General features: G+C 39.0%; 1 protein-coding gene across 1 annotated transcript; it reads right to left on the reverse strand.

The window, feature by feature from the left end:
* Positions 1 to 1026: 1026 nt before the first annotated feature.
* LOC135631042 (RING-H2 finger protein ATL17-like) lies at positions 1027 to 6161 on the reverse strand. Its single transcript, XM_065138422.1, has 2 exons — positions 5582 to 6161; positions 1027 to 1861 (listed from the first exon to the last, which is right to left on the reverse strand). The coding sequence occupies exons 1-2, from the start codon at positions 6062 to 6064 to the stop codon at positions 1589 to 1591; spliced, it is 756 nt and encodes a 251-aa protein (XP_064994494.1). The 5' UTR covers positions 6065 to 6161; the 3' UTR covers positions 1027 to 1588.
* Positions 6162 to 16140: the final 9979 nt, after the last annotated feature.

A 16140-nucleotide genomic window follows, 5' to 3' on the forward strand; every position in this document is an offset into this window, starting at 1 on the left:
TGTCATTGTTATGCTCTCAAACACTCTTATGCCTTTGATATGTACCTAAATGCCTCATGTGCCATTTGATACATGCCTAAATGTTTCTTTTGCCAATGAAATGCTCCAATTTCCTTTCTCCTATTGTTATGTCTAATGCTTGTTTTTGAACGAGGTAAACCTTTGTGATTTTATATCAAATGAGATGACTTCAAATGAACATTTGTATTTCTACTTTGTATCTTGGTACTGAACCTGCTTGAACTTCTCCTATCGCCATGGATATGTTAGACACTTGCTGAGCTCTTTATGCTCACCCCGTTGCTATATAAAATTTTCAGGGTAGCTTGCCACGCACTGAAAGCTAGAATTGGGTTAAAGCAGTGAAAGGCTAGAAGATTTTTGAGCTAATCTTTGTTGGATGATGGTTTTTGTTGTATAGTAAACTTTACCTCTGATGTAATGTTAAGGATCTATTGATACTTATGTGTTGTAAAATGTTAAAGGACCGCTCATGTGTATGGAATGATGAGTTTAAGATATGTAAGGATAAGAACTCATGGTAAATAATTATCTTTTTGTGATTGTATATACTTCTATGATTATGGATTTGTGTTGTGGTTGATGTTTAGTTGAGTTGCCTTTAGATTTCTCGAATCTTTGAGTGAAGTGGATAATGATTTATGTAACGTTCAGGTTTATGAATTGTGAATATTGATTTTGAATGATTCTTAGTATCCTCAAATTGTTAGTTTGGATCCTGGATTGAATTGATGATGAATTATAATATAATTGATTTTAGACAGGGTCACACCTCCTGAATGTGATAATTCGGGGGGGGCGTGACATTCTCTCAAACACTTGCTGCTCAAAAAGTTGTATTCTCAACTGAGACTTGAGGGGTATTTATAGGCCTCAAGAGGATTCAAATTTGGGCTCCAAAATTTTGAATTCTCTTATGTTCCCGATGCTGGCGGTGCCACCGCCCAGCGCTCGGGTGCTGGACTGTGTAACCGCCCAGCTCTCGGGTGCTGGGCGGTGCCACCGCCTAGGCCAAATCAGCTCACTGGTTGGGCTCCAAACTTGGCCCAAACCAGTCCGAACTCGGGCCCAATTGGCCCCTACTTGGGTTATAGGATTAACACCTAATCCTAACCCTAATTAATGTGCTAACTACGAATTTAAAGACATTTTCTAAGCTATTACAAAGTCCGTAAGTCAAGACTTCTTCCGGCGATTTTCTAGCGAACTTCCGACGGTCTTCCGATAAACTCTCGAAAACCATTATGCGGACTCCTGGCAAGCTCCTAGACTTCACGATTTGATCTTGGCGAGTTCCAACGAGCTTCTTCGGCAAGCTCCGATCTGTCTCGGTGAGCTCCGCAAACTTCCAACGAACCTTCCGGCGAGCTTCCGAAAAACCCTTCGGCAAGCTCCCTACTCATTCTCGGCTAGTTCCGACAGCATTCCCGACGAACCTTCGGACTTCCGTCAAACTCTCAAACTCGCAACAAATCCTTCACGCTTGACTCCAGCACTTTGTTTCGCTTTATATCTTTATCGTTATCGTAGTTAATCCTGCACACACAAACCAAAACTCAACTCCGATCTAGACAATTATTACAACACGAATTGACATTCTATTGCCCGGCACGTCATTGGTTGGCGCTTCGTCCGATTCTTCGGTGCATCGTCCTCTCTTGCGGCTTGTTGCCCAATTGGCGGTTGACCTCCGCAACCCCGATATCCTTGGCGTAATTTCGCTCTCCTTGGCCCGATGCCTGACGTTCGAAGCATTCAGCCATCCAATATCCTGACGTGATCTCTTCCGGCGCAACGTCAATTCCTCCTGCGTCAACTGTCTAAACCTGATCGAGTAGACCTGCATCGCTCAAAATGCAGTTTAAATCATAAACATATATCAAGTGGTTTCATCATCAAAATACGAGATTCAACATAAATCTGGTTTGCATTTATGTTTATGTTTTTTCTTGCAGTCACTTACTGATTTACTTGCTTACAACTCTTATGTATGTTTTAAGTTAAATGTTTTTTCGATATAGGTTTCAACGAATGAAAGTCTTTGAATCATCGTAATTTTTCGAAAGCACTAATTACCCCCCTAGGGCCTTTACCATCTTAACAGTAGGCCTAATATTGAGCTAGCCATGAGTCATACTTGTCAGAACTCTTTCTGGCTTTATGAATTATTATCTCCATAATAATAATTATTATGAAGATAATAATTCACTCGACTATCAACTACAGATGAATTGGGCCACTATGTCGTAGTCCTTATATGATATAAGAGAATCCAATATATTCGACCTATCAGTCCTTAGTTACTATGTATCTATAGTCTCTCATCCTTCTAATATCCCAAATACCGTATACTATGAATGGTGCTATTAGGCCCATATGGCTTCTACTATAATCTTGCTGTAGTCGGATTCTCCCAGAAAACTTTTTCTCTCTCAATCTGAAGGACCTTGACCACGAATTTACCTAAGTAAGAACATATAAGATATTATTCTCATGACACTAAGAGTGGATGATCCTCTATTGATACACTATAGCCCTCATAAGTTTGGTTGTCACTCACGATAACCGATTGTGCTAGATCTAGAACTTCTAGGTTTATAAGTCTGGTATCAAAGAGTAGGGTACTCATATAGGATATCTTTTGTATCTCAAGTCTAACGACCAGATACACCATTGGGACGAAGGAATCACTATCTGACAATAAGATATCATCAACCATCCAGTATTCCGTGAGCAGGTCAATAAGTGAACTCATTCTCCAATGAGCATCGACATAGTATACCTAGTGTCCCCACATGAGCAACTATGAGACCAACCACCTCCATTATATTGATGGGTGTACAGCACTCTAGTCTATCTAGTCATCTCGATGTCTCTCTCGAGTGGTCTCTAATCGAGATTATTTATGGTCTATGTTTAATGGCAAATCAGTCTCATTATTGTGATCTCATCATGATCACAATAATACATGTAATAATTCATGGACATCATAATACATGTAATAAGCAATACAAAGTGAAAAAAATATTAAATAAATAATAAGTAAATAGAGTATATATCATGTCACATATGTCATCACTCACATGATTGGCTTGCAAGGCATCAATTACTAGCATGATGCACTATCATTTGTACTCATCTTATCAACATAAGAGGTTGATGCTGATAAAATATATAAATCTTTGACTCTTTTACCAGTCTGTACTATATTTATATTTAATTCTTTTATATTGCGAAGATACTTGATTTCATTAGGACCAAAAGGAATATAATTTTCAACATCAATTGCATTTGTAATAAAAAAGAGATATTTTTTCATTCCTAGAGCATGGTACACACTCTTTAATATAATAAGATCATTGTCTTAATATGAGATTATAATAGTACCTTCCTTTTCCACTTAGGGAATAGTATTATCTATCATGATAATTATATTATTACCTTCATATTGATGAAGATTTACGTATTTGGTACCTACCAGTGAGATGATGATCATATCCTAAATCAACAATTCAGTCATTTTAAAAAATTGATAGATGTCATGGCCTCAATAGTTTCAACCACAAAGCATTTGCCCCAATTTTCACCAGTAGCATTAGAACAATCTTCTTTATTTGCAATATTTTCTTTTTTAATCTTTACATGATATTTTTTCTTAATGTGGCCTAACTTGTCATACTTATAACATTGATCTTTTTTCAATTTGCACCATTGTTTGAAGAAGACTCTTGCTTGCTGATAATATCATCCTTCTTCTCTTTATCATTATTATTACCCTTTTACTTATTTATAATAAGGGCATCTCCATCTCCCCCAAAGTAGAAACTCTCACCATTTGATGAGCTAAGGATTCTTAAGAAGGAAGAAAAATTTTCAACTCTACTAAGGATGGTTGTTGAAATCATGTTTGAATAGATATAATATAAATAATATATTCTTTTCGAAGACTACAAATAATATAATATTTCATTAGTACATCAGAAGCTCATTTGGATCTAAGAGTGATATATTTGAACATAATTTTTTAGTCTTCAAAAAATTCTAAAAATTTGAGAGATCACCTTGGATAGTATTTGTCAAATCATTCTCTAAACACTAAATTCAAGCCATATTCTTTTTGTTGAGCAATGTATCGAGAGTGATCCAAATCTTTGAAGCTGATTTGCAATGAATAATATACTCAAAGAGATCATGAGAAATAGATCTTTTTAATACAAATTCAATCTTTGCATTTAAAGTCCTCCATATCTTTATGGCGTCTCCATATGTAGCATCAAGTGCTATTGTTACATTGTCACCAACCATATTTAATAGATCTTCCCCTATGAGTTTAGATTCCAAACAAGTCTTCTAGATATTATAGTTAGATTAATTGAGAAGTTCAATGCCAAATCTACTAACTTAATTATAATATTCTATAGTCAAAAAAGATTATCTTTTTGTACCAAGGTTATCTTGAAAACACATATTACCAATGACCCTACTACTATATGAAGAAAGGGAGGATTAGATGCAAATATAACTCTTTCTCCAATAGTAGTAATAAGGTACCATTAGCTCAAGATCAAACCAAATAGAAGAAGAATAAACCAAGTCGAAAAAGAAAAACTTTATTGAATTTCTCAAAAAGAAAACACTTATAGATCTTGAATGACTTGTAGACTTGACTTGAATACTTTAGACCTTGATTGATCTACACATGTAGATACGACCTATTTATAGATGCAAAATATAGGTGTCTCTAATTTCTACGACTCTATCTAATCTTAGTTGAAATCTTCTAAAATATATTTTAAACTAAGAATTCCTTATCCTAAAACTCTATCTAATTTGATTTAAAAGATAAAATATTAATTTATGATATTTAAAAATATTTTTTAACTTCTTAACATGGAATATATAAAGATAGTAATAATTATGAATCTCCGCTCAAGCTAAGCCTGTCTTTGTCGTAGTGTGATGACTTTAAAAAATAATATAGAGAACTTACTAATTTAGATCATGAAGGGAAATTATTTTTGATTAACTAATTTATGCATAACGAGAGGTTTTGAGTTGGTACAAAAGGGAGATAAAAGGATATGCTTTATGTTCCGTGAAGGGGTTGGCAGACATAATTGATCCTAAATTGTCGTATGGATCAGTACGCTAACAATTTGATATATATTAGATCTAGGACCAACATAAGATCAAACTGGAACGACTCTCCATCTGATGAATTCCGTTCGTGTCTTATGTGACTATGAAGCATATATGACGAAGAATACTCCGTTTCTACTGTTCCTTTCTGCTCAATTTTGTGTAACCAAGTTGTACTTTGGTTCATTAGAATCATATAAGAAGGAAACAAATGAAATGCTAAAGAGCAATGGACAGAGAAAGTTTACATATGTACATGCCAGTAACAATGAGGTTTATTTAACAAGCCACACATATATACCATCTACGATGACAGGCCCAATGCATGTAAACTGTAAGCTAGAATTAAGGTTAGCAATCACTAGATTGTTTCTGCAACCACAAAAGCACACATAGAAGAAAAGCAAAGTGGAATTCATACTGCCTCATCTGATCCCGGAGCTTTAGGTTCAATGGCGGACCGGCAAATGGGGCAGGTGGAATGGGACTGAAACCACATGTCGACACAGTCGGCATGGAATCTGTGGCTGCATCTCGGAAGGAGCCGTCCCTTATCGCCTTCCTTGAACTCCGTTAAGCACACGCTGCACTCCAGTTTGCCCTCGTTCGCCATGGAGTACACGAAGACGGGTAGTGACAGAAACACGTCTGGTTTGAGCCTGGCGTGGCGCAGGGAGGACGAGGGAGAGGTGCTGGCGGAAGAAGCAGCGGTCGTGTTGGTCTCATTCAATTGCTGAGACTTTTTGCACAGTTTCCGCGAGATGTAGCAGTACAAGAAGAGGATAAGAACAACGTTGAGGATGGCGAAAAGAGGATAAAGAACACGGCCATGGCCATGACTGAGCCAGTAAGGAGGGTGCGTAGTTGGAGAGCCATTAGGACTTCCCTGGTTCGTATCGGCCATTTTCTTCCTGGTGTAGTGAGTTAAGGAGCGATGATAGATGCCTCGATAGGGTATAAACAGGAGAAGGGTGTGAACTGGCAAGTAGGAGACTGAGAAGAAGTTGTCTAACCTCAGGCACAAACATATATACAATCATTGATTTCTTCTCTTCCTCTATGTAGATTAGAAATACAGTTGAAAGGTCAGATGGTGGTGTCGCTGAGGTTCAAGATATATATATTTTATCCTTCTTCCTTAGTTTGGTGCAGTCCAATATTAATGCAACGCTACGTGAACATAGGAGTGCACCGAGCTTAATTTTTATCGACTGATGTGGCAGCAGAAAGGTCCTACAGTTGCCTGCAGAACGAAGTGTGGCCCATGAGATCAAGATACTCCACTTACGCACTGATACGTCGGCTGAGGTAAAATTGTTGGTAGCTGAATGCGTGGGCGTATTCCCCCTCCAAAATATTGAAACGCTCCCACTTGACATCCTGACCTGCACCGCTCGCCCATAGAATAAGGGAGGGAACAGTACATTAGTTATTGACTTCGCAATGCAGAATGCAAAAGGATGGTGACGGGCTGAGCGGGGAAGAATTCTTTTTTGAACTATCTTTAAGTCAGATTTGAATCCTACAAAACTACGTCGGAGCATTCATAATAATATTCCTCCGATACTTAAAGTCAATAAGCAAGTAAGATAGGTTCAAAATGTTTCGAGCTTTAGTGTGTCTTGGGACATACTTGTAGAATCCTTTTTATAGTGGGTTTTTAGGATCGTTACCTTCGGATGATGCATTATTAGTAGGAATGTGGAGAGCTAATCTCGAATGTAACTGTTACTAGCCATGTCAATTTCGAGATGATGTCACATTCTGACACATGGTGTGTATCAAACAATGGGTGCGGCCAGCAGGCTGTAAAAGGTAGGGCCATAGGGTGTTGGCTTGCTAGCAACATGGTATTGTTTGGTGGTGGTGTCCCATCCGCACAAGGCCAAAGGTTTGTCTATATAGTGTTGATGTGGCATCGAAGTATCGATCACATGGCATCAACATGTTGGCTCTAATCATCTAGTTGTCAGCCATGTGGTATCATCAAGTTACCCATGCAGTGCCTAGTTGTCAACACGCCATGTCAAGGTATCAACCATCTAGGGTTGATTCATCAATTCTATTTTATTGAGGTGTTGACATCATGGTGCTATCGACTTTATCAATGTTTTCCTAATACATGCACCCCCACTTCTCAGTTTGTGAGGTGTAGTTGGGAAGTTTTATTTGATTAGCCATCGACACCAAGGCTTTGGGAAATTCTTATAGTCTTGGGGATCTTTATGGTGTTGAATCTCAGATTTTGACAATAAAATTATTTGATGAGTTTATTGGACTAAAAATATTTTTGAGATAAGTGATAAACAAAATACTTTAATCACAAACTTGAATAATCGAAGGGCCAACTATTGAGCAGGAGAGTAAGACGTTTCGCTAAATAATTGTTACGTTGAAATTGGATGTTGAGCCAAAAGGTTGGTCGATGTGTTGAAGATTGAACTGTTAGGACTCTAGCTAGAAGAGTCCTAATTGAGAGGGATATTCATGTAAAACCTACCTAAACCGACCTCTATTAAAGAGGTTAAGAGGCCGGCTACGGTTAGGAGATTGTTTCTTAGAGAAGAATTAGGAGTTGTAAAGGAATAGGAGTCTTGAGTAGAAGTCCTATTAGGAGTTGGTTAGAAGTAGGAGTCTTAAGTAGGAGTCCTATTAGGAGTTAGGGTTTAGAAACCCTATAAATAGCCATGTATTCCTCTTCTTTTGATAAGCAATAGATGAATCTTTTCTGCAGCCTTTGAGCAGCAATTTGGAGGGAGGAACCCCTATAGAGTTCCAAGGAGGCCAATCCCCTAAAGAGATCAACCCCAAGTTTATAATCTGCAAGGGTTCGAACACCTGGTATCAGAGCAGCGTTCTTGGCGTCTCGCTGTCCTTCCACAGCCATCCATCAACCCTCCACAACTGTCCAAAGCAATTTCCACAATTGCTTAAAAGATCATCGCCAAATTCCGCCGTCATCTCTACCACCACGGATCATCCTTTGATCTCCCCGTGAATTGCAACAGGTTCTGGTTTCCTACCTTACTACTACTGCAATTTAGTTATCTTTATTTAAAAATCCCAAAAATATTATTCCTATATTGCTGCATAAACTTTTTGTCATAAAGTTTTCATCTCTATGACGAAAGATACATTGCAGAATTCCAACCGTATAGCACCGTCTGTTTGATCTTGCTACTGTGTTTTTTCTATCCAAATCTCTATGAAATTTTTATGACATCTTTGACATTTTCTAACAGCAGATTTTCTTTGGTTTTGTCAAAAAATTCTCAATATAAACCATTGATGTTTTACGTCTAATCTGCTATACTTGAAAATCTGCACTGTAAAATTTCAGCCGCATAGCACTGATTGTTTGATCTTGATACTATGTTGTTTCTATCCAAATCTCTAAGAAATTTTTATGATAACTTTGACACTTCCTATCAGTGGATTTCCCTTTGGTTTCATCAAAAAATTCTCAATATAAACCACTGATCTTTTTCGTCCAATCTACTATACTTAAAAATCTGTGCTGTAGAAAGTTTCAGCCGCATATTGTTGCCTTAACCCATCTATTCGCAATCTTTTTTGAATGAAATTTCTTATACACTTCATAGATCATCTTGGCTTCCATCTAAGATTGATCTATTAAGGAATTCATCTCTAAAAATGATTTTGTGTTGCTGTAAATTTTCATCACATTCCGCTGAAATTTTTCGATGAGAATTCTGCAATCGTAACTTGCACTAATTTCCTTGCTGTAATACTACCGAATTTTTTTTGATTAAATTAGACATCCTTGCTATCATATAAACTGTGATTTTGCTATCAATTCCCTCCTCAATTCTCTCAAGTTTTTGGTAGAAATTACTTCGAGAAATCGTTGTTTCTTCGATGACAATTTTACTCTTACAAGACAGCACACACTTGCTGTAACTTCCACTTATTTCTATCAAACCTTTGCTAACATCTACCACAGATCAAAAACTTTCACCCATAGCCCTAAAACTCCACTAAACCACACCCTCAAACTGCACCCAAAACAGTCACAAAACAAGCCTAAACCGTAGCCTACATCCACCAATCCACCAACCCTTTCGACCATCACCTCTCTCAACCTATACACGCATTTAACCTGACAACAAAAGAGAGATCATAACATCATAGATTTGGAGCCATATACTATGGCATCTGAGGAGGCAATTAATGCTAAATTCGAAGCCTTTGAGGCACGAATGGAGGATACAATTCGGACACTCTTTACTAAACTCAGATTGGGCCGACCACTAAGCCCGAAGAAATCACATCAAGGAGAGAGCTCTGCCCAATCGCACCAAGCCTGAAGAGATAACTTCCAAAAGAGGGGAGATTCTATGATCGATCCCAACTATCCATGCATGAGGGTGGACTTTCCTAGATGGGAAGAAAGAGACCCGATTGGTTGGATTTCGCGTGCGAAGCGATATTTTTGGTACCACAAAACCGCGGACGCATCTACGGTAAAAATTACAGCTGCACATCTTGAAGGGGATGCCATACAGTGGTTTGACTGGTTTGAACACACTTATGGAGTCCCTTTATGATGATAATTCAAAGAAGGATTGTTGATCCGCTTCAGACCAACCGATTACGAGAATATTGACGGACAATTAGCAAATCCGACAAACCTCCATCATTCAGGAGTACCAAACCAGGTTTGAAAGTTTATCTAATCAAACTTATGATTGGTCTCAAAAATAGCTATTGAGGACCTTCATTGAGGGCTTGAAGCCAGAGATCCAGGGAGAAGTTAAAGCACGACAACCGTACACGCTTATGGCAGGCATCTCTTTCGCACGACATCAAGAGGAGCAATTGAATCATGAAGCTTGGAGGACTAGAGTTGCTTCTCAACCAGAAATACTAAAGCCCTCAGCCCCCCCCCCCCTCCCTATTGTCGATCGAGTCCCTGCACCAAAGAAGTTGACAAGAGAAGAGCTTTGGGAGCAATCTGCGAAGCGGTTATGTTGGCATTGCGACGAGCCGTGGAGTTACAAGCATTGTTGTAGAAAAGGGAGACTTCTTTTGATTGAACCAGTAGAAGAAGAGGTCATTGAGCATTCAAAAGAGGGCCTTAAACATAACAAAGAAGATACGGAAGAAGAGCCACAACCGACCAACGTTACAGTATACACACTAGCTGGCTACTCAAACCCGCAAACAATGAAGGGGAGAGTCCTTATGATTGAACCAATAGAAGAAAAAGTCATTGAAAATTCAGAAGAGAACCTTGAACATAAAGAAGATGCGGAAGAAGAGCCACAACTGACTGACGTTACAGTACACGCACTAGCCAGCTACTCAAACCTGCAAACGATGAAAGTTGGAGGCCTTCTCAAACAATAATCGATCACTGTTCTCATCGACACGAGTAGTACTACTAACTTCCTAAATAGTAAGCTTGCTGTTCGGATAGCATTACCTATCGAGAATCGCTGCAGGTTTAATGTTAAGGTCACCGACGGACGGATTTTGAATTGTGATCGTAGGCGCCCGCAGGAGAAACTATTGCTGCAGGACCAAGAGATAATTGCAGATTTCTTCCTTCTCCCTCTTAACAATCATGAGGCCATGCTCAGAATTAAATGGTTGATGACATTAGGTGATATTTCCTAAAATTTTATGAAACTAATTATGAAATTTTACAGTAAGGAGAAACAAGTGACATTGCACGGGAAACGTGGCGGCGACATAACAACGATTTGCACACAACAAATGAAGAAGGTTTTGCATAAAGCATGCAGCGGCTTTTTGGTACAACTTGAGCAACAAACTACAGGAGAGCCAACAGAATTTTAAGATCCAAATCTACTTCCTTTGCTTGCTGAATTTTTAAATATATTTGACGAACCGCGCAACCTACCTCTTATCCGTCGGCATGATCATTGTATAACGATTCTTCCAGGCAAATCTTCAGCAAATGCTCAGCCATATTAGTATCCACATCTCTAGAAGGATGAAATAGAAAGGATTGTAAAAGAGATGCTCAAAACAGGAGTTATTCGGCCAAGTCGCAACCTCTACTCTTCATCGGTGCTACTTGTACGCAAAAAGGACGGAACAAGACGAATATATGTTGATTACCGAGCTCTCAATGGCATAACCATCAAGGATAAATACCTTATTCCAATAGTAGATGAATTGCTAGATGAAAGGGAGCACAAATCTTTACAAAGCTGGACCTTTGATCCAGGTATCATCAAATACGAGCGTGCGAAGAAGACATACTGAAAACCACCTTTTGAACACACAACAACCACTATGAATTTTTGCTTTCTTCAATAGAAGGTGGAATATCTTGGGCATATCATATCAGAGGAAGATGTGGCAGTGGACCCCTTCAAAATTGGAGCAATGCAAAATTAGCCGACCCCGAGAAACATAAAATTGCTATATGGCTTTCTGGGTTTAATAGGCTACTACCGCAAGTTCATGAAAAACTATGGAAAAATCAATCCACCAACTACTTCCTTACTGGAAAAAGATATCTTCCAATAGTTGGACAGAGCCTCCACTTCCTTCGACAAACTTAAAGCCATGACGACGATGTTAGTGCTAACACTACCAGATTTCAATCGACCCTTCATTATTGAGGCCGACGTATCTGGAGTCGGAATTGGAGCCATTCTCATGCAAGATGGTCGACCACTCACATACACTAGCAAGACATTACCTCTCTCCCATCCAAATAAGTCAATATATGATAAGGAGATGCTCGCCATTGTGCGCGCAGCAACGAGGTGGAGACCCTACTTGATTGGTCGACGATTTCAAATTAAAACCGACCATAAAAGCCTCAAGTACTTTTTGGAGCGAAAGATATTATCCCCTGAGCAGCAAAAATAGGTAACAAAATTTCTTGAATTTTATTATGAAATAACTTACAAAAAGGGGAAAGAGAATATTCTTGCAGATGCGCTTTCGCAGCTACCCGAGTAAGCTGAAGTTTCGACCGTTTCACTTCCGACCAGTGACTTCCTTGAGGATATTAAGATGGAATGACAGGAAGATTCAGAGACTAGTAAGATTATAAAAAAATTGGAAGAAGCACCAAGCTCCGTGGCTCATTACAATTGGGACTAAAAAAAAATTGTACTATAAGGGACGCATTGTGCTTATGATAAATTCTACTTGCATCTTCACGAGTAGATTTTGGATAAAGTTATTTTATATGCAGGGTACTAAATTGAAAAGGAGTATGGCATATCATCCACAAATCGACGGCCAAACAAAAGTTGTAAATAGGTGCTTGGAGACAGCCCAAAGCCACCCGCCAATTATAACTATCCTAGGAGAACTCCAGACCCAACCAAGTACCATTATTGATCGACGGATCGTGACTCGACGACGACGACCCACTACTAAAGTGCTAATACAGTGGGTGAACCTACCAACAAAAGATGACACTTGGGAAAACTATGATGACTTGAAGATCAAATTCCCAAAATTCATGAATCGTCAGCCTTGAGAACAAGGCTGATTTGAAGAGGGCGGGTCTGTTAGGTCTCAAGCTAGGAGAGTCCTAATTGAGAGGGACATTCATGTAAAACCTACCTAAGCTGACCCCTATTAAAGAGGTGAAGAGGCCGGCTAGGGTTAGGAGGTTATTTCTTAGAGAAGAATTAGGAGTTGTAAAGGAATATGAGTCTTGAGTAGAAGTCCTATTAGGAGTTGGTTAGAAGTAGGAGTCTTAAGTAGGAGTCCCATTAGGAGTTAGGGTTTAGAAACCCTATAAATAGCCATGTATTCCTCCTCTTTTGATAAGCAATAGATGAATCTTTTCTGTAGCCTTTGAGCAGCAACCTGGAGGGAGGAACCCCTATAGAGTTCCAAGGAGGCCGATCCCCTAAAGAGATCAATCCCAAGTTTTGAATCTGCAAGGGTTCTAACATGAACTTCATACTATAAGTTTAGGCATTATGCTGGAAGGATTAAATATTATGTCAAAAGATTAGATATCATTAGAAAGGCAACATTCTAGCGGAATAGGTGATATGCCAATGGAATGAACGATGTGTTAGAGGTTCGAACGAAGTGCCGAAAGATTGAATGATATGTCAGAAGAGCGTACAACATACCGAAAGCTTTATAAATATATTGGATATGTGGTTTATTTGTTAAAGCATTGGTTAAGATAATTTTGGACCAATTTGAGTTAGTATTGGGTTTAAACCATGCCAACTTGTTAAGGAACCCATTGGGCTTGAATCAAAACCAAATTAGACTTGTTAAAAAGCCAAATCGGTGGCCTAAACTAGGCTTAAGTGGTGGGTACTATCAGGCCCAAGAGGTTGTACCACTTGAGTTAGCCGAAAAACACTATTTGTGCTTTTTCGATATTTTTAATGATTGTACCGCCTATACTAATGGTAATACCATCTATATCAGTGATAGTACTTGCCAGTTATAGGTGCCCTACAAGTCAATAATGTGAGTAATGACATGTGTGACACGACACATATTCTTTTTACTTATTATATTTTGACATTTTATCACTTTATATTATTTGTTGCATATATATACATATATGTATATACATATATTTATATATGTATATATACATATACATATATGAATATACATATATGTATATATATATGTATATATATATATATATGTATATGTATATATACATATATAAATATGTATATATACATATATAAATATATATATACATATATATTGTGATGTCCATAAATCTGTGCAATGAGAATCGGATCGTGATGAGATCACAATAATGAGACTGATTCACCTTTAAATATTGACCATAAATAATCTTGGTCATATGTTACTCGAAAGGGATATCGAGATAACTGGATAGACTAGTGTGCTATATACCCATCCATATAATGGAGGCAGTTGATCTCATAGCTACTCATATAGGGACACTAAGGATATAGTGAAAGTGCTAATTAGAGAATGAGTTCACTGATTGATCCGCTCATAGAATACTGGATGGTTGATGATGCCTTATTATCAAATAGTGATTCCATAGTCCTAGTAGTGTATCTAGTCCTTAGACTTGAGACACCAAGGATGTCTTGTATGAATACTCCACTCTTTGATATGAGATTTATATATTTGAAAGTTTTAGATCTAGTACAACCGATTATTAGGAGTGACAGCCAACCATACGAGGGCTATTGAGTATCGATAGAGGATCATCCACTCTCGGTATCATGAGAGGAATATCTCGTGTGTCCTTGCTCAAATAAATCCTTGGCCTAGGTCATTCAGATTGAGAGAGAAAGAGTTCTCCGGGAGAATCCGATTAGAGCGAGACTCAAGGAGAAACCATATGGGCCTGATAGCACCATGCTCGATATATGGTCTTTGTGATATTAGATAGATAAGAGACTAAAGGTACATGGTAATTGAGGACATATAGGTCTATAGGATTAAATTCCCTTGTATCATCTGAGGACTAAGGTATAGTGTCCTTTTACGTCTATAGTCGATGAGTCGAGTGAATTATTATGGAGATAATAATTCGCTAAGCTAGAAAGAGTTATAATAGATATGACTCATGGCCAGCTCGATATTAGGCATAGAGAATCACACACATATGGTAGGTGTTGCGATAAGTAGAGTTTGAAATATGAGATATCCGCTGAAGCCCCTATGTTATTGGATATTCAATAAGCCCCTGAATTATTGGATCCTCTAGATGAGATCCAATAAGAGCTAATAAGAGATTATTAGGTGTTAGGATCAAGAGCACTAAGAGGGGGGGGGGTGAATTAGTACAGTGGAAAAACCTTCTGCGATTGAAATCGAAAACTGCGTTTGTTCGATAGAAGTGATTTTGGTAAGAAAGTCGATTCGTAAATCACTTCAACTTTTGACTAGGAGAGATGCAACAAAGATATGAATGCAGTTTGCAGTTATGATGAAAATCAGAATATAAGCGCAAACTGAAATACGACGTTCGTACGATAAAACTGATTTGCGTCTTAAACCCCGATTCGGAAAGCACTGAACTTTGAAACACGTTCGTAAAAACACAGAAGGCAGTAAGCTATTGAGGAGGATTGCAGTAAAGATAAGATGCTCAAAGTAAATGCAAACTGAGATTTAGAGTGGTTCGGTCAATCTTGACCTACTCCACTTTTGGCTTCCTCCACCGACGAGGTCACCGACGTCAACTAGAGGCCTTCCTTCAATAGGCGAAGGCCAACCACCCTTTTACAGATTCACTCCTTTTAATGGGCTTAGGAGACAACCCTTACAGAATTTTCTCTCCTCTCTTTACAACTCAGAACTTGGAAGAACAGAGGGAGAAGAACTTTTGGCCTTTACAACAATTTTGAGCTCTAAGAATCACAGAAAAGGATCAAGATTTCGGTGTTAGTTCATACCCTTTCAGTGCTGAATGGGTGGGGTATTTATAGGCCCCAACCCAGTTCAAATTTGGAGCTCAAAACTATCAATTCCCGGAATTCCGGGATCAGGCGGTTGCACCTCCTAACTGGAGCGGTTGCACCACCTGGTAGAGCTCGAAGACTGAGCCTCTGGGCGGTGCTACCTCCTGTCAAGGGCGGTTGCACCTCCTAACAGAGCTCGAAGACCGAGCTCAGGTGGTTGCACCTCCTGACTGAGGTGGTTGCACCACTTGGCAGAGCTCGAAGATTGAGCTCAGGTGGTGCCACCTCCTGTCAGGGGAGGTTGCACCGCCTAGTCTCGCTCGGAGACTGAGCCCCAGGCGGTGCCACCGCCTGGCTGGAGTGGTTGCACCTCCCAGTCTTGCTCGGAGACTGAGCCCAAGCGGTGCAACCTCCTGCCTTGGGCGGTTCAACCGCTTGGCAGAAATCAGGGTCCGAATGGGTTGATCCATTCGGCCCAATTCAGGTTTTTCAGGGGCCAAATTGCCCCAAGATTAAGTTAATGGGATCACCTCCCATTTCCAACTTAATCATTGTGCTAACTACGATATTCCCTAAGACATTTACTGCAACT

This window comes from Musa acuminata, chromosome BXJ3-2 (assembly GCF_036884655.1).
Source record: "Musa acuminata AAA Group cultivar baxijiao chromosome BXJ3-2, Cavendish_Baxijiao_AAA, whole genome shotgun sequence".
NCBI classification, from domain to species: domain Eukaryota; kingdom Viridiplantae; phylum Streptophyta; class Magnoliopsida; order Zingiberales; family Musaceae; genus Musa; species Musa acuminata.

Coding starts and splice junctions, on each gene's coding strand:
- LOC135631042 (XM_065138422.1), bottom strand. CDS start 6,064: ATGGCCGATACGAACCAGGGAAGTCCTAATGGCTCTCCAACTACGCAC. Junction 1,862..5,581: donor CTCCGGGATCAGATGAGGCA/GTATGAATTCCA, acceptor TGAGCGATGCAG/GTCTACTCGATCAGGTTTAG.